This window comes from Amblyomma mixtum, chromosome 4 (assembly GCF_055824585.1).
Source record: "Amblyomma mixtum isolate Tamu chromosome 4, ASM5582458v1, whole genome shotgun sequence".
Lineage (NCBI taxonomy): Eukaryota > Metazoa > Arthropoda > Arachnida > Ixodida > Ixodidae > Amblyomma > Amblyomma mixtum.
In genome coordinates, this window is record NC_143015.1 from 154,883,143 (window position 1) to 154,905,256 (window position 22,114).

The 22,114-nt window shown below is 46.5% G+C and overlaps 1 protein-coding gene and 1 long non-coding RNA gene across 2 annotated transcripts in view; both read right to left on the reverse strand.

Moving 5' to 3' along the window:
- Positions 1-22,114, reverse strand: part of LOC149348865 (arf-GAP with dual PH domain-containing protein 1-like) — a 48,729-nt gene that overhangs the window by 26,057 nt on the left and 558 nt on the right. Inside the window, exons 2-4 of the mRNA XM_089540974.1 lie at positions 18,191-18,249; positions 10,871-11,106; positions 7,131-7,304 (exon numbers count right to left, since the gene is read on the reverse strand). Of these exons, the coding sequence (XP_089397100.1) occupies positions 7,131-7,304; positions 10,871-11,106; positions 18,191-18,249 (469 nt within the window). The remainder of the gene's footprint in view (positions 1-7,130; positions 7,305-10,870; positions 11,107-18,190; positions 18,250-22,114) is intronic.
- LOC149348866 (uncharacterized) lies at positions 822-4,460 on the reverse strand. Its single transcript, XR_016282525.1, has 2 exons — positions 3,542-4,460; positions 822-3,236 (listed from the first exon to the last, which is right to left on the reverse strand). It is a non-coding gene; the product is annotated as an uncharacterized LOC149348866 (long non-coding RNA).

The window sequence follows — 22,114 nt, forward strand, 5'->3', positions numbered from 1 at the left end:
TGGAGTCTTTGTTAAAGGAATACGTGTGAAAAATAAAAAAAAAATTCTGTGATAGCGCATACATGTGTTGCTCGATTTCTTTGCCTCAATCTATCGAAAAGGTGAAACAGCTTATTTGCTGCGCTCAAATTTCGCATTAGGAAGTAACGTAATCGTCGGTAATTTTTTTTTTTTAGTTGAGTGCGTCGTCAAGGGCAGGTTTTTTTTGGCATGCATGCGAGCCGCAACAAGGGTCGTCAAGAACACCGGTAGATTTTGTTTATTTGCAATACTATTTTTGGCGTTTTTTTTTTCTGAAAGAGAGGCGGAGAGGGACAATTGAATTAAGAAGTAACCAGTAACATGACACCTCTAATTACCGAAAAATGTTAACGTAAGTACGTTACCCGTAACAATTTCGAAATGGTAACGAGTACGTTACTATGTTACCGAAAAAAGTAACGCGTTGCCGGTAACGCCGTTACTTGTAACGCGTTACTGACAACACTGCCAATAAATAGCCACTAACAACACGCGTTGGTCGAGTTGGGTTGACCTTGCGCAGCCCGACTCAACCTGACGTTATTGGTTCATGTAAACAGGGCTAAGCAAGAACTCGCTTATGCAATGACAAAGTTTGCGTCCGGCCACCATGCATAGCTGCAGGACGCTCTCGGTGCTTTTGCGAGCCACACTTCCCGTCCTCTTCAGTTTTCTCTAACTCTGATTTATTTCTTTGTGGAATTATAAGCAGGGAAGGAGGTATCAAAGCAAGTAAATCTGTTATAATTTAAATATTTTCACGAGGTGGTGAAAATGCCTTGAAAACACAGACGAGCAGATTAACGTGGTACTGAAACAAGCTCTTTATTGGGCTGCCGTAGAATAGGCGTCTCCACCCACACACGGTCACCTGGCTTGTATTGTGCGTGGAGACGGCGGAGATTGCAGCGTTGGGCGTACGTTCGCTCTTGGTCTGTAATGCGTAGCCGGGCAACTCGTAGAGCTTCTGCACGCTGCAAGCAGGCGGTGACGTCAAGTATGTCCTCATTGGTGACGTTTGGCAGCATGGCGTCCAGCGTTGTGGTTACTTTTTGCCGTAAATGAGCCTAAAATGTGTCACATAGTACTGGTCTCAATAAGTGCGCTGTAGTAGACGAACATGACGTACGGAAGGAAGACATCCCAGGCCTTGTGTTCTGCGTCGGCATGCATGCCGAGCTCGTCTGCAATGGTTTTGTTCAAGCGCTGCATGTGGCCGTTCATCTGTGGATGAAACGCGTCATCGTCCGACGGCACCTATACTGTAGCGCAGGATGGCTTGCGTCAGCTGCACAGTGAACGCAGTTCGTGTGTGTCGCGCGGGACACAGTGAAAGAAGGAAAAGCGAAACACACGCTGTAGCCAGAATGGGTGTTCTAGGCGGTTTCTTGGCTATCGTCATTTTCCGACGTTTCCTTCAAAGGTCGCTTGAGCGAGCGAGCCTTTTGTGCTTCGAGAATGTAATTAGGCTCACGAATTGGAAGGCCACGGCTCCTCCTTGGGTCCACGAGCTCAGGCAGCAAGCAGTACATATAAAAATTTTTGAGCCGCGGCAACATCTCGTCCTCCCAAAACGATTGATTCCTGGAAATCGCTTCAGTGCTGATGCCTTTTTTGGTCCACAGCACAAACAAGCACTTTTTACGGCGAGCAATATTCAGCTGTCCTTGCACTTGGTACCAGTAATTACTTTTTGTCTTCAGCTGCAATCTCCCGCTCTTGTTTTCCTCACAGCAGACTATTTTTTTGGCGCGAACTCCTTCTAGTGGAGTAAGGTCCCTCGCTGAGTAAGAACACTTGACTTCAACAAGAACGTCCTCCCCAATGAGTCCGTCCGGGGAAGCGCCAAGAAAGGGGTTCTCCTGGTCAACAAACAGGCCGCACTCCTTCACCACGACGTTGCACTCATTTTCGATTTGCTTGAGTGCTAAGCACTCGTGGTCTTTTCCATACCGAATCGCTTCGGAAGTTATTTCCTTGTACAGGATGTCGCCAACTGTCCGCCCACATCCCGTCGTTGGTTTCATTTTACAAATAGCACCAAACAATGATGCTGTCAATCTCTTTCGCCTTTCTTGTTTCCACAGAGTGCATCCACTCTGCTTCGACGTTGCTCGCTGCAGGTCTTCGATGTTGGTTGCTGATAGCGAAAGCGATTTCAGGAAGGTGTCGGAAGTAGATTGAAAAGCACCGGGCTCCATGTCTGGTAAGCCGTAATCAGCATCGGCACCAGTATGTCGCTCCTTTTCTCTGCGCTTGCAGCGTGAAGTGGTTGGTATCTTCTTTTTCGGTAGCTTTCGCTTTGAATTCCTCCTAGAAACTATCGCCTTCACAAATGATTCTGTGCATCCTCCAAGCTGCCCTCCCGAAATCCTGCGCGCGATTTTTTCGTGGTATGTTCCTCGGCAGTTGAGCGATAAGGAGGCTGCAAAACACCTTGTCTCGTAGGATCTTTTCAAACAATAGTTTATCCTCTTTCCTCCTACAAATTTCGCCACAATGGAGTTGTAATGTTCGGCAGCATTGTTATCGACGTCCATTATTAGGCTCGCCGTGTTTGCAACCACTCTGCTCATGGCAACACAAATTTCTTCAAACATGCCTTTCTGAACTATTTCAGGAAATATATTTTCTTCTCCCGCTTTGCTTCCGGAACAGAAGTAATCAGCGCAGTTAGCGTGGTCTCCGAACACATGATTTGGGCCGTTCATTATGTCATGAGCAAGACGGTCTATTTTTTCAGAAAACGATGCCTCTTCAGAGCTTCTAACTTTTATTGCTGTTGCAACTCCATGCCGTAGGCGAACAGCTGCTTGGAGAATAGAGTTCTTTAATTTAGGAGGAATTTTTTCTAGCCGCTTCTTCTGAGCGATCTCTCTTATTTTTGCTGCATAGTTTCGAAGTAGGTGGTTCCTGCACTCAATTTTTTCAACCCGCTGGTTGCCATACGGTGCTGCTGCTACGATAGATCTGTAAGTGCTGGAATCCCCATCAGCAATAAGTTTTGTATATTTGATGCCATGTAGCTCAACGCTTTTCTTGAAGCCTTCCACCACAATAGCTTGCTCCATGCTTGTTGAGCTTCCCTGCCAGTTCTTGTGGCACTGATGCTGTTTCGGGGTGGCACCTTGTGGAGTCCGGCCACACATTGCGCATATCTTGTTTTTCACGCCAAGGTACAGGACCTTTCCAGTTCTGTGACCAACGATAGCAGCCTGAAAGAGTAAGACCAATATTAGTCAAGAAGCTGCCCTACTGGCTGCACTGCTAATCGCTCGAACATATAGGTATTTCAGCTTATCATGCCTGCTATTCAAGTGCTACTTTAAAACTACCTCTAGGCAGTTTGATGCCTTTCGATCACAACGGTACATAGCCCCGTGTACATGCAGCTAGGTTATGAAAGCGCGGATCTTTTCCATACCTCCCCAATTAGCCGAAAGAACAAGTGTGAAATATTTCAAGTACAAAATGCAGCGCTTTTTACCGCTATGGCAACTAAATAAATTCGTGCACTCACCACGCCTGACGGAGCGTCATATTTGTTCCTGTAGGATCTCTTTGACCACGCACCATCTGCGATGACTGCTATCGTGGGTGTACCGTCACTGTCAATGTCGCCGCATTCTCTTGCCAGCCTTGCCTCCTCTGCGCCCGCTGTTTTCATTTCCTCCCAGGCGGCTTGATTGATAATGTTGCCAACGTCGTCCTCTATTTTCGTGTAAGTGTCCGATGACATTCTTGGGATGTTCATAGACGCAAGCAGTTCGTTAAGGTTTGAGAAGCCACAGCCAATTGACATTATTCCACACACCGCTGATGTGTTTATATCGCCGCAGCCGCTGGAAGCTTGCGCATCAGATGGCGGGTCTGTGTGAATGACATCCTTCCTTCGGCACATCCTGCATACAAGAGTCAACGTGCTTCGTAGACCTTGCTTTCTTTCAGACACACAGTCCATATCCGCCAAAGTGCAGTTGAAGGGAACATGGAGGGCGGTCTTTTGCAAGCTGGTCAACAGGTACTGAAGGCTAACAATGCGCCGCCCTTGAATTCCAGCATTTGCACTGCCGCTCTTTACGGTGGTGATCGCGGGACCTCCATTGGCAATATCTTCGTCGCACGACTCTGTTGTGCTCATCACTGAAGATGACAGGGCACTTCCTGGCACCTCGGATTCTTTGATGGGGGCTTCAACGTCTGCCGGCCTTGGGTTGTGCTCGTTGACTTCTGGGGACGCAGAATCTTCAGCAGGGTGGGCAAGGTCGCCACCATAGAGGGGATAGTGTGTTTTGCACGTAGGAGGTTCGTTATCACGAGCTTGCCTCTTTCTGGTGTTCGCAATCAGTGCACCTGCACGTTTACGCTTCCCGTACCTGAAATTCTTTGCTGGCATTTTCTGCTGACTTGTTGCCTGCTGGTATTCAAGCACCTTGAGACAAATCGGGAAACAAAGTATGGCGCACAAAAGTGCCACAAGATGATGGTTACCGTCAGAACAAGCCAAACTCAAGCCTTGTTGGTGCTGAGAAGCGGAAGATGGGTGTCCGGCCCTGGGAACGCTCGTACGAGACTAGGCAAAGTAAGCTGCACGCTGTCACTACAATCGAGGACATCCTTCTGCAGCTAGAAGGCTACGCGGGAAAGGGAAGAAGACCAGCCATGAGCCTTGTGCTTGTAACCAGCCGGAGGGACGACGCTTACAGCAGCATGGTCAGTGCAAGAATGAACCACTGTTTATTGAAGGCACAGCTTTTATAGGCACGAGCAAGAGCGCTGTACCGGAGGGACGACGCTTGCCGGCGTTCTGGGCCAGCCGAGTGGGACGCGCGCCGGCGTTCTGGGCCAGCCGAGTGGGACGCGTGCCGGCGTTCTGGGCAAGCCGAGCGGGACGCGCGCCGGCGTTCTGGGCAAGCCGAGCGGGACGCGCGCCGGCGTTCTGGGCGAGCCGAGCGGGACGCTGTAACCTACTGCGCATTACTGTTGCGCATCGGCGCGATGCAATCACTGATGCGCGGCACTGATACGAACACGACACGTGTCCGTTACAGTGCTAGGAGCTCCTTTCTTTCCTTTTATTTAGAGACTGACTACATAGGTGTTCAACACAATGGAACCTTTTCCGGGTAATGTCCTGCGGACGACCACACCTGTCTGCTCAGGCGAAACCAGTCACCCCACCTTACCATTGTAAAAGAATTTTCGCAGAAAAGACTGAAGGAAGCTTAGGCGACCCAAACCAGAAACGCTAAATTGGTGGGTTACTGGGAAATGGTCCATTGTATGACCCCCACATCCTTCTGTGCTCAATGGCTTGAGAGGGGGGTCAACTTTTTTGTGCTTCGGTCTCTGGAACCTTGGCCGCATACCTACAGATAGTTCTGGGCTCTACTTTGTGTACGCGGAAGAACGAATACTTTTTTTCGTGTCGCGGTGTAGTTTACACACCTGGAGGGGGAATAGAACTTCCCTCCTTTTTGGGGTACTCAGGTGCTGCCATCTATCGACAGAAAAAGTTCAAATCTGAGTTGCCTTGTAGCTGGTGAGCCCTCTTAATAGCATGACAGCTAGGCAGAGAAACGACAGAAGCCAGTACATGTGTTGTTGTTCAGCACCTTCTGAAAGCTGTTGGGGGTTGTCTGGGGCTAAAGAGACTGAGAATCTTTGAACTAGATTAACATAGCATTTACGGGAAAAAAAAAATGCTTCAGTTAAATATATACCAAGACTAATATGAAAGTTACGGCAGTTCACTGGCTGCAAGAATACTTATCAATCATTACAAACATAGGAAAATACAAAAAGGAAGCCGCTGTTAATGACGGCCACGAGAATGTTTTGAACATGGAAAGCCTTCCTTCAGTTACAGCAAGTACTGACTCTTGTCTCACCCATACAAGCTGCTCTACAGACAGTGAAAGGCTTGCAACCTTACCCTGAAAACTTTTTTCCATTTCGTAAGTATTTTCGAGATCACATTTACGAATACCCTGTCACAGCAGACAGATGGCAGCTGGTAGTTCAACGCATGTGCTCTGTGTCACCAGTGGCAAATAACAACCGGCAAAGAAGCAGCACACAAAGTGCAGCTGCTAGGCTGGCCACTTCGAGCTCCCCGCTGCTCTGGTGACAACGTGCAGTGTCCGGTGTCGTTGGAAAGGTGAGAGAAGAACCGTGGAGGCACTAAGGGGCAACTATGATCGCTGATATCGCCTGTGAACGAAACTGCCCCAAAAGACAAATACTGACAATGGTCGGTTCCGCGAGAGGTGACCTTCCATACTGCATGCATTTCGAAACTGTGTTCAAATGTGTTTCAGTGTCTGTTTAAAAGCTACTTGGAGTTCACTGGTATTGAAACAAATCTTGCAATTGAGGTTTCAATAGTATATTCTATTACCCCAGTATAGCGCTAAAACCCATATCGGTGGGTTAGTCGCACCTCTATTTGCATCATATTAACATCATGTCATCAGCACTCGACATTCCGTTAAACCTGCTTTCAAGGACTAGTTGCACTCATTCATACTACAGAAACATGGCAACTGAACACTTAAAGGACCCCAGGGAGCAAACCTAAGTTGGACCAGATCAATAGATTGCTCCTTTCTAATGTTAATGAGGCTGATTTCACTAAAAACAAAGCTCTTGTAAGGTAGAAAATAGTGAAAACTATAAAAAGACAGTCATTAGAACCACATACACTTCCATGACTAAACGGCAGCGATGTCAAAGGAGACTTTTTGTTGCATGGATCAGAGAATGAAAGACTGTATACTGACTATTGTGGTAACTTTTGTTGCACAACTACTAGTGCACTTTTATCGCGCAAGGAAGGTAAAAACCGAAGCTAAACACAGAAAGTAAGACAAAGCAAACAATTTACACTTCACATCGCCAATGTCACAAGCTGAATCAGAGGCGCAGCAAAAAAATATTCCAATCTTAAATTCGAATTCCTCACGAATAAAGCACCTTTTTCTGCTGAAAAAATGCCAAATGAATCGAGGAAGGCTGCAGCTACTGGACTTTACTAAAAAAAACCCACTGGAGCTGTCCTCAGTGACTTTTTATGCAGTGCTGCAAGACCTCCGCAAATCAGCGCTCACCTCCTTGACGTAGTACTTCAGCACTCCGTCGCTGAGCATGAACCGTCGGGGGTGGAAGCGGCCATCCTCCTTGCCCTGTTTGTACAGCCAGCCTTCCATCTGGCCCTCCTGGTAGATTTGGCGGTCCGGGTGCACAAACTCCTCGCGTTCGTACTTTGCTCTCACCCACTGTTCCTGCACAAGCATCGAAGCAACACACTTGGCATACTTGAACAAGATACTAATCTGTTGGGGTAGATGGTAATATAGCGCTCGTCGCTAGTGCTTGCGAGTTGCATTTCTCTGTGTTTCGGTCTCACGTTGCTATGTGCTGCTCAAAAAAACTCGGCACACAGTCAGAACCGCTGAAGTAGAACCCAATTCAGTTCTTCAATAGTCTTCGAACAAGATGAACTTCCACTGTGACAGAAACTCTTCAATCGGCCTTTTTCATTTTCCTGTGCTGCCACCTCGTGTACAACGCTGGAAGCTCACTGGAAGGGTACTGCGCGCCCAACCCAGCCGGACTGAGTGCCGCTGCGGAGCACGTTTTGTTGGAATCCGTCGACGATGGCGTGTCCTGGGCAGCGCCTGGCATCTGAAGGATTTCTAGGGCTGACTGATGGCTGGGTGCGAAGTCCGAGGCAGGCTGCTGTGCCCACCGAAGCGCAAATTCTTCAGTCTCTCCAACCATCTGGCATGCAACGCCAGCTAAGCAAGGGCCGCCGCTTAAAAGATGAAGGCTACATTCGGAACGTAACGTTCAATGAAATATCCCCGATCATTTCCCATTTATATGTGGTAATGCTGTTTAGCTTCATCAAAACGTGCCGCAGCTTAGTTGCATGGAAGCCGATCTGCATACAGTCGCGATATTGGAAGTGCAAACTCGTATGTGCTTGGTGGTGTGCGATTCCAGTTTGCAGTGTTTTAATGTAGGAACAGATGAAATGGCCACATTTTTGCCTCGAGTGTCCTCTATTTTTTCTTCAGTTCCACCATCTGCCCGTCCGTAGGGATCCGTACGGATGTACGTGCTGCAAAACTTTTGGAGATAACTTAAATATACCCAATTCACTTTTTGCCCTACCGGGTTACAAACCTAAAGCCATTTTTGGTGACGAACTGGAAGCATGTGAGGCTACCGCCGCAGTGCAGCTTTGTTTGTTTCTTGAAAAACAGTTGCCGGCAATGAGCGCACGCCATGGTATTATATGTGGATTTGAACGTCTGACACATGGACTGTGTGGAACACTTCAGTGGAGGGCTCCGTATTCTTATATGTGACTTGGACTTATTTCACGTGTATTGACATACACAGCACTTTTGTATTTCACCTCCACTGAAATGCGGCTGTCGTGGTGTGCATCGAAATCGCGATCTTGAGATCAGTGACCGGAAGTCTGGGTGCCGCGGTGCCGAGGCCTTCCTGCCCACGAATAAAAGATTTCGTGATAGACTGCACACGCATTTAACCGCGGTACCTCGTCCGTACCTGTCACAAAGTGATTCCTGCTCAGTTTTGACGTTCTTGACGGTGCCCAAGGGCGGCCACGACCATCGAGCTGGCGAATTGCTTTTATCCACGCTTCGCGTCGATGGCGGTCCCGGGAAGCGTTCGGAAAGCGAAAAAAACAGACTTTGCTTCCCTTTACATATTGGGCATTGCAGCCGTATGCAACACATGTCATAGGCATCGCCAAACGCGTCGTGCTGAACGCCCCACGGCTGCAGCAAAGCACCCCGCCGCGTAGGAAGCCGGTTTGTTTACACTTCCAGTATGTTTCACAACACCACTGCCAGGGGATGGGCGCATGCGCAGTCGCGTCGTGAAAAAGGCAGATTGCACAAGTTGTGAAACTCCCGATAGGGCCTCGTGTGTTGAAATTTGGTGGCCCGAATGGGCCAAAACTCGGGGATGAGGCGACTGTCAGACCGCTTGAGGTGGTCAGATGAACTGCTCAGCACTGCTCAGGACAGGGACGTAGCAGAGAATTAAAAGTTGCAGAGCACCACCAATAGTAGACAGCCCAACTCATAGGTGGCATCCCGATCTGTCATTCTCGACAAAGTTACCGCGGGAAATATCAGGGATTTGAAACGAAGTTTAGCAGTCACACCAACCATGTGGCGCCCTCTCAAGGCCAGGGCAGCAACTTAGCCTAAGCTTAGTTCCAACAAGTCCCACTGGATGGCTGCAGTGAGCCATGAGTGAGCAAGGCCTAGCTGCCACTGTTACCTTTATCGTTCTAGTCTCCACTCACGATGTGCGCGGCACAAGTAGTCTTGATGTGGGCCTCGGACACAGGATTCTCTCGGCCTCGTAGGCATTCGTACTGTGCACATTAATGTGTTTTGAACAAACCAATGTACAGTCTTGCACCACAAAATCTAGCTTAGGCCTCTGGTACCATGATCATGTTATGGTCAAATGTTTTAGGAGAATCCGCCAAGGTGGAGTAGTAATAAGAGAGTAATTACTCATTGACGTCCACCCGAGCGTAGCCATACGGCTACAAAGGAAAGCTATACAGCTTTCTCAGAAACTTCACAGTTAAAGAAAAATTCATCCTGGTCCGAGGTTCGAACCCGGGACCACCGCTTCACTGGAGCAGTCGCTCTACCAAATGAGTAATTACTCCCTTATTAATGATCATGTTATGTGAAGCATTGTAATTATTCGTCCAGTAATGCCCGTTGTATCACATACAACAAATGCGTCAGTAGTTTCCTTCGTTTACTTTTCATTCATGAATACCGAGCTTTTATAACTTTACGCATGCCACATTTTCCAAACGTACTTCCCATAACTCAATCCCAGTACACAGTAACATACGTGCAGAAGGCATGTTGCAAGACAACTCACTACAAAACCTGTGCACCAACCTAGAGACTTAAATGGCCGTACTGTTAAATCAACATGGGAGCAAAAAAATGTAGTAATTAATATTAATTTGCTGCATATACCACAGTGTATGCTTTGTGTATATGTGTATAAATCAATGTAATACGACAGTTTTCAATTAATCAGTATATTTGCATTTCTACAATGTACACACCTTTATGATCTAGGAACCACAAACTATCAAATTCTAGATGTTACTGCCTCTGTAGCAGTTGAAACTACTCAAGTGCTCATAGAAAGTGTGGCAGATTGTGCAGGTGCTTCTAAACTACACAAACCAAAGAACACAACAGGCGCTTTTCTTATCTAGGCATGCCTTGAAGACGCATCATGAACTTTATCAACATCTTCGTTGGTAGAACCCACATGATTGGTCAAATGTTTAGGGGAAACCCCCAAGGTGGAGTAGATTTGTAATAAGGGAATAATTACTCATTGGCATCCACCTGAGCGCAGCCGTACGGCTACAAAGGAAAGCTATACAGCTTTCTCAGAAACTTCGTAGTTAAAGAAAAATTCGTCCTGGTCCGGGGTTCGAACCCGGGACCACCGCTTCACCGGAGCAACTGACCAACACTGTTCCCACTTCGAGTTATTGATCAATTCGCTCTCGCCCTACCATAAGCTTGCCGTCCCGGTTAGCTCAATTGGTAGAGCGACTGCTCCGGTGAAGCGGTGGTCCCGGGTTCGAACCCCGGACCAGGACGAATTTTTCTTTAACTGCGAAGTTTCTGAGAAAGCTGTATAGCTTTCTTTTGTAGCCGTATGGCTGCGCTCGGGTGGATGCCAATGAGTAATTACTCCCTTATTAAGAACCCACATGAGCACTGCAAACATGACAAGCAAAAACCGGTACCTTGACAACAGTCACGTCGTCGGCAAGTGGTCGGCGATAGTAGGCCGGGACGTGAGCCTCGTACTTGGCCCTGGCAGCGACATTGCCGACGGCCGCCAACTCATCGACCTGCGCATCGTCCCACTTGTCAAGACGCAACGAACGCACTCGGCTCACATGGGTGCCCAGGCTTCGGTGCATCCCGGCACATTCCGTGCAGAGGAACACCCCAAGGTTGTACGACGCCCATTCGGGATCTGGAATCAGCGCACCACAAAAGAAAACAGCGTTAGTTGAAGCGTCTGGCAACAACAGTGGTGAAGATTCCATATTACCTAGCATAATGGACGCCTTTTTTTCATCAAAAATACAAATGCTAATTTGGAGATGCATCTGTTAAGTGCAGTAAAATTTACATGGCGGTCAATTAAAACGCTTCCAAATTTTAATGACATTATAAAGTAAAGGATGCACTTATATACAAGTGCATTTACTATGCAAGTAAATTCAGTTACAATCAATCAATCAACGTTCGTTTATAGTGCCCAGAAGGAGCCAAAGCAGTAGACAGCTGGGCGAGCTGGTATGCTGTCATATTCAATCAATCAATCAATCAACATTCATTTATAGTGCCCAGAAGAAGCCAAAGAAGTAAAGACAGCTGGGCAAGCTGGTATGCAATCACATTGAAGAATTGAATAGCATGAAAGCCAGGGACAAGGCACGCTTTTACAAGCGGCGAATTCTCAAACATATCATCAGCATTTGTCTTTTTATATTCTGTCCCCATCTTCTTCACACAGTCTGATTCCTCAGTATAACAACAAACAAAGCACAAGTGCTTTTTGCCTGTTTCTATACGATCATGATGAATATGCCCACAATAACAACACTGCGTTTTCAGTGAGCAACTACTTCTTTGTTTCTGATGCTTTCCCACTCCTCTCAACACTGCCAGCTAGCGAGAAAGTGGAGCACGTGCAATGCTCCCTATGCTTAGCCGCTGAAAATGTCCCTACTACCAATTTTTTCAGGAGGACACAGGGGCGCAATAAAAGACACAGACAGAGAAGTAGACAGGGACGAGTGCGTAACCTGCAAGAAAGGAGTTGTATATGAGTTCCCGCTCACTTGCGGGAAGGTTTACGTTGGGCAAACTGGACGTTGCCTCAACCAGCGCCTTCTGGAGCACAATAACTCATTAAAGAAGACAGGCTCCCATCTCCCGGAACATTGCCAAGAATGCACTAAGAAGACTAAAGTCGCCTGTTTTCCCCGCTTATCGAACTGCAAAGTATTGTTGAGAAGCCGCGATCAGATTGAACGGGAACTGGTGGAAGCGTATTACATTAGAAAAAAAGGAGATAACTGCATCAGTGATTCATCTGTGATACTTCGCCGATCTGAAATGGTTTTCTTAGATAGATTTCTGTAATCGCCTGCCTTCGGAATTCTTCCGGTGTTCTCTGGAACTCACGTGCTTGTGATTCGCTTAGTGGCGCTTGGGTAAAGCGAAGGTATATTAACGGTCTACGTCGAATAAAGCCTGTTGATAGTAAGCACTCGTCCCTGTCTACTTCTCTGTCCGTGTCTTTTATTGCGCCCCTGTGTCCTCCTGAAAAGTTATGAACCAACACGCCCAAATACAAGTACTCCCTACTACCAAGCCCTTTTTTTTTTTGCATTTTCGTTTTCAGCAGCACAGTAAGACGAAAGCTTTCCTTGCATAAAAAATGGCCAATCATGGCATTTTTGTTTCCAGTGGTGCAATGAAAGCTACCCTGACGTAGTACAAGCCACAAGAGACAGTGAAGCACTGAAAGAGCAAAGAAGAGGACTAAAAATTCAGGGGGGCACTTTGTTGACCTAAAGTGCGGTGAGGCGAAAGCCTTAAGCGCAGTGTTGCTGCTTGTGCCACTGATGTGTGGTTAAGATGTTAAGCTTCGCCTCCAAGAGCGGAGCACGACAGCGTCTTGCAACGCTGCCAGGGATTCCACAGTACGGCATCGGCCGTTCAGCTCTACGCCTTGCTCGTCAGTAAATTGGTTTCAGAGGAAAGGAAATATATCTGTCTCTCATATCTCGGTGGACACATAAACCTCACCGTAATGGGAAGGGAGGAAGATGGGAGTGAACGAAGACACCCTATTCACTAGACACGCCTTTGTTCATTCCAAACCATCGAGCTGGCATGGCACAGTGGTTAACGAGCTCGTCTAGCACTCCGGATATCCTGGTTCAATTCCCCAGCTCGACCAATTTCTTAATCGGTTTTATTTATACTTCTGGTCTGACTAGAAAAGTTAATCAGGCTAATTGGTTAATTAAGCAATTAACTAAACTCAGTCCCACTTACTTGGAGCATCACTATATCATCCCTTTAATTGGTTGCATGGTTAGAAGCCAAAGTACAATTGGCCCTGTTTGAAATTTGCGCACAGTGACGTCACGATCATTTCGACCAATTGAAAAGCGTGACATTTCTGTCGACAACTCCTGCTTACAGTGATGAGGCATTAAAGGCTTCCGCCTTAACAGAGATGAGTATCTCAGGGCCTTGCTCTCAATGTCTTGATGCAACATTTAGCTCAGTTCGAGAAAAAGTTTACACTTTTGGCACCAAATAGTAGTCTACTATGCAGAGAAGCTCCGCCTACATTCAGGACCACTGCACAGATTTCCTCCATGACAAAAAAGTAGACCGTTGTTGAAACTTATTATTACCTAAACAAGAAGCGTATAGCAATAAACAAATTATAAGACCTATATTGTTGATACCCAGCTTGTTTAATACAGTCAAACATTAAAAAGCTGATTTCGTTAACTGCTGCAATTGGCCAGCGGAGTAATACAGGACGCCGCGGACTGTCACCCAGTGTTAATTGCTTTATTCTTAAAGGGACACTGAGGAGAAATTGAAGTTGGCTTGCATCGACAGAATACCAGCTCCTGATTATAAAAACGCCATTCATACTGACAACAAAGCTCTTGTAACGTAGAAAAGAGCAAGAACCAAAATACAGGTATCGCCGCCACAGGCCAAACTCGCAAGTACAAGCTTCATGACGTCATAGGACAAAACAGTGTTGCTAGAACCAATGGTTCTAGCAACACTAAGACACGAGAAGGCACGAATCACTGAGGCGCAGCAAATGCATGCGCAAATCTCCTTGACGTCGCCAGATGGCGCCACGTACCTGACAGCTACGCGCGCTCCTGCAGCGCCGGGACCAATCAGCGCCTGCTCCCCGGCAGTAGGCGGGCTCCCGGTATTCCGCTAATGGTAACAAGGTACACGGTATGCTAAAGGTGTCTATTTGCGAGAACTTCGTTGACGACTTCGAGAACGGGATCCATTGTAACGCTGGCAAAACGCCGGTGCAATGTAAACGAAGCGACGGCCGCAATAGCCGATAGATGCCTTCAACATGCGGCCGGCGGTAGCTTTCTTTTCGGCTGCTGCTGGGCCGCACTGCTGGCCGCCAGAAATCACGGAGTCTGCGTTATGTCATGTGCACGTCATGTTTCACGTCACTTAGTCCTGTGTCGTCATAGGAGAATCCCAAGTTTGAATCAGAGCGGCGGGAAAAACTTTTTCAACTTCGAATCGAAATTTCTTAGAAATAAATGCATCTTTTGCTGCCGGCCAAGTGGCAACAAAGCCATGAAATGCCGAACTATCGGATTTTGCTATAAAAAAAATATTAATAGAGCTCTCCTCAGTGTCCCTTTAAGTTGTATCCTGTTATGAAAACCACACATAGCAGAGTCCAGGCAGACTTTTTGTAGCGCACCGAGATTTGCATAGGGTAAGTTTTTCCTTAAGTTTTTTACTGTACAGCTGCCTCATAAACACGAATGATCTGTATTTTTGAGCCTGTAATCAAGATAAACTACTTTTTATATTGCAGGGAACAGGAAGACACATGATCAAGATAGCACTTGGTCATCTACAGCTCGCCGTCAGAAATGTGATCAGTACCGTACATGTGACAGACTTCTATTATGTCATATTAGCCCAAATTTAAGATTCAAAGGCACTCTATGCCACTGAGTGCTGCTCGGCTAATTTAGCAAGCCATTTACAGGTGAGAACAGGTTTAGGTTTATTGGGGTTTAACGTCCCAAAGCAACTCGGGCCATGAGGGACGCCGTAGTGGAGGGCTCCGGAAATTTCGACCACCTGGGGTTCTTTAACGTGCACTGACATCGCACGAACACGGGCCTCTAGAATTTCGCCTCCATCGAAATTCAGCCGCCGCGGCCGGGATCGAACCCAGGTGAGAACAGATGAGACAATCTGACTGCTCAAAATAATTCACTGAAATATTATTACTCTCATATACAGAGGAAATGTGACACGAGGAAAACAGAACGGCAAACTAATTCAGAAAAAAGTTTACAAATAATTTACGCAGAAACTAAATAATTGGATGTTCAATTTAAAAAAAATATGCAGCTGAAATAAATGAAAGGCAGCATAAATTTCTGTGAGGCAGAAATTCTAGAGGCCCGTGTACTGTGCGATGTCAGTGCACGTTAAAGAACCCCAGGTGGTCGAAATTTCCGGAGCCCACCACTACGGCGTCCCTCATAGCCTGAGTTGGTTTAGGACGTTAAACCCCATAAACCAAACCAAACCAGAAAGGAAAATGCAGTCACAAGAAGATCTGAAGACTTTTTTTCTTTTTTTGTTTTTTGACAGCGTAACAGCATGATATTAGCATGAATACTAACCAAGTCGCTTAGCAAAAATTCCAAAAATAAAATTGAATTTATTCTGAATGAACACCTGTCTAAAGCTCAATCAACTTAAAAACGCTCAACACCATAGCATGCAGACATTTTTATATTTGCAGCTAATCGTCTATGAAAACTAAACACATTTACGGAACGCTTAATTATTTACAGATAGTGATTTAGAACGGATGGCCATATTCCAATAAATTTCACAAAGTCAATAACACAGAGAGCGACATTTGCTCTGCCAAGAAAACATGTTAAGGTCAAGGTTGTTTTGTTGCATGCATCAGCAATAACGTCTTAAAGTTCATAAAAATATTTTAACATTAGGCAGCAAACACCTACACCTATAAATACACACAGCCCATCATATAAGTTCAGGTTCTTGAAGTTTATAAGTTCAGGTTCTTGAAGTCAACCACATGTAGAAGCGCAAATTTTCTCATGCGAGGTGCAGAAGAAATTAAGGTTTGGTTTGGTTTGGTTTATGGGGTTTAACGTCCCAAAGCGACTAAGGCTATGAGAGACGCCGTAGTGGAGGGCTCCGGAAATTTCGACCACCTGGGGTTCTTTTAACATGCACTGACATTGCACAGTACACGGGCCTCTAGAATTTCTCATCCAAAGAAATTCAACCACCGCGGCCAGGATCGAACCCGCGTCTTTCGGGTCAGCAGCCGAGTACCATAACCACTGAGCCACCGCGGCGGCAAGAAATTAAGGATAAGAATGACTAGAACTCCAACTCCTGAATATGTCAACATTATGCACTGCTGAACTGAAAAAAAGATGACCTTTGAAAGTGCTAAGAATTGAAACATGCAGCACGGAGCGACATCTCAAAGTTTAAATTTCCAGAGACTGCATTTAACTGCCTTCAGCTGTTCTCACTATTTCATCGAATCTTCATCATCTTTGTCACAGGTCATGTCATTTCACTCATATAGATTCTGAATGCCGCCAACTTATATAAGTACAGCTTAAGTGTTTGCAGGATTCACGCAGTATCACAGTAGTCCCTAACTTCGCACCTTATCTCTTTTTGTTGAGACTTTTCCTTGCATGAAATGTACCTTCACAGTCTTGTTTGTCCTTACAAGGGTAGACGTGCAGGCTAGTTGGTGAACCATGATGCTTTAAAACAGCGCAAAAGACAGGGACACAGATAGAAAAGACACACACAGCGCTGTGTGTGTCTTTTCTATCTGTGTCCCTGTCTTTTGTGCTGTTTTAAAGCATCATGTTTGTCCTGTTTTCCATGTATTTTACACATACACTATGTTCATGTTCTTGCCTGTTTTTTTTTTTTTTTCTAAATGATTGTGCTGTTTTTTTCGTTATCATTTATCTGTAATTTACTACTGCTACTTGTACTGTCCCCCCCCCCCCCCCTCCAACTATAATGCCAAACTGACACTATGGATACAACACTGAACAAACTGACGCTATGGGTACAAGACCGAAAAATAAATAAAGATAACAATTTCCCACCAGACTTCAGTATGAGAACACCAACTCTTTCAAAGATATAAGGAAGGTCACTGTACACAGGAGACTTTTTTTTTAGTTGAATACACAGATATCAGATGCCGCCTATGAATGAATACATTGTGATAATTATCTTTTAACGTCACTCTCTGGCGCAACATGTATAAAGGCCTCTGAAATGGTGCTACGCACTACTTAGCCACTACAATGCAATAGACAGAACACCTGTCATTAATACTACACATTCAAACTGCCGCGGAGACAGTCGAAAACAAACAGGAACTTCGAATCAGCTTCATATTCAGTTGAATTAGTATTCATTTCTTTATTCTGGATCATGCACTTCTCGGACACAGTGTCATCTGCATCACGTACGTTCAAAAAAGCGTATTGTAAATAACATTCGGTAAAAGAAGCTTGAACTTGAGAATGTGAAGCTAGTGTTGAACGGTTTCGAAACGTATTCGCCAATCATACGCGCCAGCCTTCCTCAGTTTGCGTCATGCAGAAGACAAATAGAAACAGGAAACGACATGGGCACAATTTCCGTTTCAAAGGCCGCTGTGCAAAGAACAAATGCGTGGCTACAGGAACGTCAAGGCGTTTACAACGTCCAACTTGAAACGGAAATGGCGTTAACCTGCCGCCTGGCTTTTGAAAGATGAATTCCATTCTTTCCGACGGCAAATTAGGAAGGAACAAAGACGCTGCATAGGCGTGTCACACGGCACAAAGCGGTGATTCAACATCCTTTGGTGAAATCGATCAGCGCAAAGGGCGATGACGCTATGTGGGTTTTGTGACGGATCGCGCGACAGTGACAACAATGTATCTGAGGCGGTATACCGTTCCTACAACTCCTACCAGGCCTACAGGAACGCGTGAAAGGTGCGCCGAAAAACGCCCAGAAGCACACAGTGGGCGTGAGGCAGGCGCCGAATGAGAAACAAGTCGGCTGAACGGGAGTGTCAGCGTCGACTACAAACGAACGCGCGAAACTGCGGGCAGTTGCCAAGTTGCGACACTTTCATTCCTGACTTTCATGCGACACCACCAAAAAAATACACTGGCGCGATCGCTCTAGAGCTCGCGCACACTAAATAAACTCGCCTTTTTTGCCGCAGTCCGCACATTCGCCGTTCCCAGGAACTTTGAGCAGCTCCAGAAGTCTGCGACGATTAGATTCGGCCATTTTTAAAATGCACTCTTTCCTCTTCCCTCGAAGAGAGGACTTGAGAAAACACAAAGTAAAGTCACTACCACTCACTGGTCCCACTGCCCTCGTTCTACAATAGTTTCGTCCAGCACCGCATCGCTTAAATGTACCGTGCGCCCGCCAGGCGCCTCTACCAGCGCAACTGCGTTCAGCGCCACCAACGGCCAGTTTGACGTCCCGAGTAGGATGGCTCTGCGCTACTAGGTCTGTGTATCCACGCCGTAGCAGACGATTTTCCGTGACTATCGGGCCAGCACTTCACGCCTGTCTTCCGTTAAAATTTCTATCACGTCGGGAACGTGAGAGGATTCAAAAAGCTTGATGCCTTTCGCCAAGTTTCTTCCTCGAAAAAAAATCTTGCCAGACCAAAGACAAAAGGCAAACACCGATGGTTCCAAGATATTCTTGTGCGGGCTATATTTATTTTATTTATTGATACTGTTGACCCTCGCTTGAGGGTCGTTACAGGGAGGGAATACAATGCAATGTACAACAGACAAAATTCATATCTCATAACATCAAGTTGGGTGCCCCCGACACAAAATATCAATAGAACGTTCGAACTTGTGCACGTCCGATTGCTCGACAACTTCAACAGGCCTAGTTTCGATGACATCAGGAAAAAAAGAGTAACGAAAAATATCAACACGTGAGTTGTAAGGCTTGATTGATCGAGTGTGGTTTGTTCTCGCGCTCCGTCTTCCCGGAGGCTGAACATATTTTTATACTACTTGTTCTTTTTGGGTACCGCAAAACCACTGAGGGTGGAATACGTGCTCAATCCTTTTAGAGGCATTAAACACGGCCTGAATGACCTCTTGCAAACCGAAGAATTGGGACCTTCCTACTAGGGAAAACAATCAAGACCGTTTGAATGGAAAGCGAGCGGTCAATGCCCAATCTACGAGACAGTGCCGAACGCGGCGCGACTTTGATAATGAAAAAACGGCATTTCTCCGCAAGTTTTGTGTACTTTGAGTTTATTGAAATTGGATTCGAACAATATACTATGCGTAAAAATATATCTGGTGATAATATATGTTTCACTCTCTCAGATGCAGAAGTAGAAATATATAAAAAACATATATAGTATATAGCTCCTGAGAATCTGGCCCAGAAGAACAAAGTTCATTGGAAAGAACAAAGGATTCCGCGCATAACTGGAACTAAGGTAGGCAGTCTTACTACAGTTCGACGTGACATAATGTCCAGTAGCATGTCGCGCGACAACTACAAAATCAGGTCCAACAGTCCAAAGAGGCCTAACCACCATGTCAAATCATACTTGGGGCAGTGATCATAGCCCTATTTTAATCGCCATCATGGGATTCCGTACGCGCAGATAATCGGTTATCTACATTGAACATATATGTACTGTTCTGCCTACACTCTCGGCTGTTTTCGTTGCCGGGCGGATCATGCTTCTCGTAATCCCGATGACCCTTCAGCTCTTCATCAGGCTACTGCACGTGCGCGGCGCTACTCAAAGCGACTTAGCAGACACGCTGGGCTGCGTGGTGTGCCCGCCTGTCCTCTACACAGGGTAATCGACATCTTTGGCGGCGTATTTCACGCCATGGAACGCACTTCTCAAGTATATATAGCTGCTTATACCGAAGCATTCGCTTGGCTGAATGTAGATGAAGCTTCATTTGCGTAACAGGCAGCCCGTCAGTTTTTCCCACACCATGACTGCGTTCCTACCCCTTCTCCCATGTCATCGATTTCTGAGCACCCTGATGAGGTTCCTACAGATTTTACCGTGGCAGAATTGCTGGCCTCCACAGATCGCATCAAAACAAGCTCTGCTCCCGGACACGACGGCGTACCTAACTCGTTGTTTCGCAATTTGGAAGGCCCAGCTCTAGAGTCCCTCCTTGATACATTCAATGAGGTGTGGCATTCTGGAGTTATTGTTGCAGAGTGGAAACATTCTATCGTTGTACCAATGCCCAAATCAGGTCAGCCGCCAGTTTCTTTTTCGGCCCTCCGCCCTATTTCACTACTATCTGCAAGCTTTATGACCGCATTCTAGCAACTCGGTTGTCATGGCGGCTGGAATCGAATTACTGTTATCCAGAATCTCAAATTGGGTTCCGCCCTCAAATTGGAACGGAAGACAGTCTTGCTGTTCTGGCTGCGGACGTACTTGTAACCGTTCTCCTCATAGTCATCTTGTTCGTACAGGGTCGTCCAAAAGTTCCCAGGCCACAGGGTCTGCTTTAGAGCGCTATAGTCGGGCAGCTACGACACCCCTGGAGCCAAAAATCTCTGTAGAGGATAGTAGAAGTACTATTCTCACCTCTGAGAACCTTGATGTCTTTGATGCTATCGTAAGTGGCAGTATACGCCGCTTGAAAGCAGACCCTGTGGCCTGGGAACTTTTTACGGACCCTGTACGTAGATCGCCACTGCAAAGGCATATGACAACGTCCTTCACTCTACAATTCTTGGCACCCTTATCTCCGTCTCCCGCATCGGTTTCTTCTCTCAATTCACACATTTTTAACGAACAGAACCTTCAGTGTACGTGTCCATGGGAAGCCTTTTGGCCACTTTACCTCCAACAGCGGTGTACCCCAGGGCTCCGTCCTCGCCTCCACATTATTTAACGTAGCTTTTATACCTCTTGTCCGAGCCCTAGAGAAAATGCCTTCTGTACGCGTCCTTGCGTATGCCGACGACATAACCTTGCGGTCGATGCGTCTGTGCAGCAGTCGGCGCTCCAGCAAGCGCTCATTCGGGAGGAGGAGGTGTGTGCCCCGGATTCGGGCAGGAGTGGCTCTGACTCCTTATGTGCGCCATCGGTGGCGTCACAAACGTTTAGAAGTGAATACAAGTGTCCCCATTGTGGTACTGCGCGCCAGACCCGTGCGACAAAAAAATTGGCGGAGGCTTAGCTTTGGTTAAGCCTGGTAGGTTATTTGCGAAAGCAAAAGCGCAGCGCCTCGAACAGAAGGAACGCATTGCGCCGCGTCTACAGGTCACGCGTGGCTACTGGCCGCCGCAGCGCGACGACTCGACTTGGTAGCCCATCTCTCACCCTGGTATGACGTCACGCTATGACGTTAATAGGCATGGCATGACGTCAGAGGTCATTCTAAATGTCACGCGTGGCTACCAGCCGCCGCTGCGCGACGACTCGACTTAATTGGTAGCCCATCTCTTACCGTGGTATGACGTCAGAGGTCATTTTAAAGGTCAAACGTGGCTACCGGCCGCCGCTACGCGAAAGGCCGAGCGTAGTATTGCTTTCGCAATAAAACACTTGCTGTGGACTTGCCCGGCTACAGCTCTGCGTTGGGATGTTGCACGCGACTATCGCAAGTGGACACATGATAATCGCTTTATCGAGAACTTTTACCACATTTTAAGTGAGACTTATTTACGCTCCTCTTTCTAACTTTCTATTCCTTTCTCATTATGCCTAATGGCAAACATCTCTATACTACTACTACTAAAAAAAAAAACAAAATCCCCTGCTTCCATATTTCGCTTTTACCTGAAAGCTGAAAGTACATTCAAGAAAGTATACGTACGCTGCTTGGAAAAAAAACCGCAAGAATAGAAATTATTTCTTTTTCAGCAACCGCACGGCAGGCCTATTGTGATCGGTAGAATTAAGCGCCTGAATATGGTTCATCGAGTGCAGTAGACATGTCTATGTTGTTTTTTCATGCACACAAAGCACTTTCCTCCCGACCTCAAAATTTAGAAGACAGAGCAAGACCTGTTATCTTCGCGAGATATTTCACAGGGTCAGCTCTGCGATACGGAATCGCAATGGAAGTAAAAGGTCGACGCGTTCCAGAATGAAA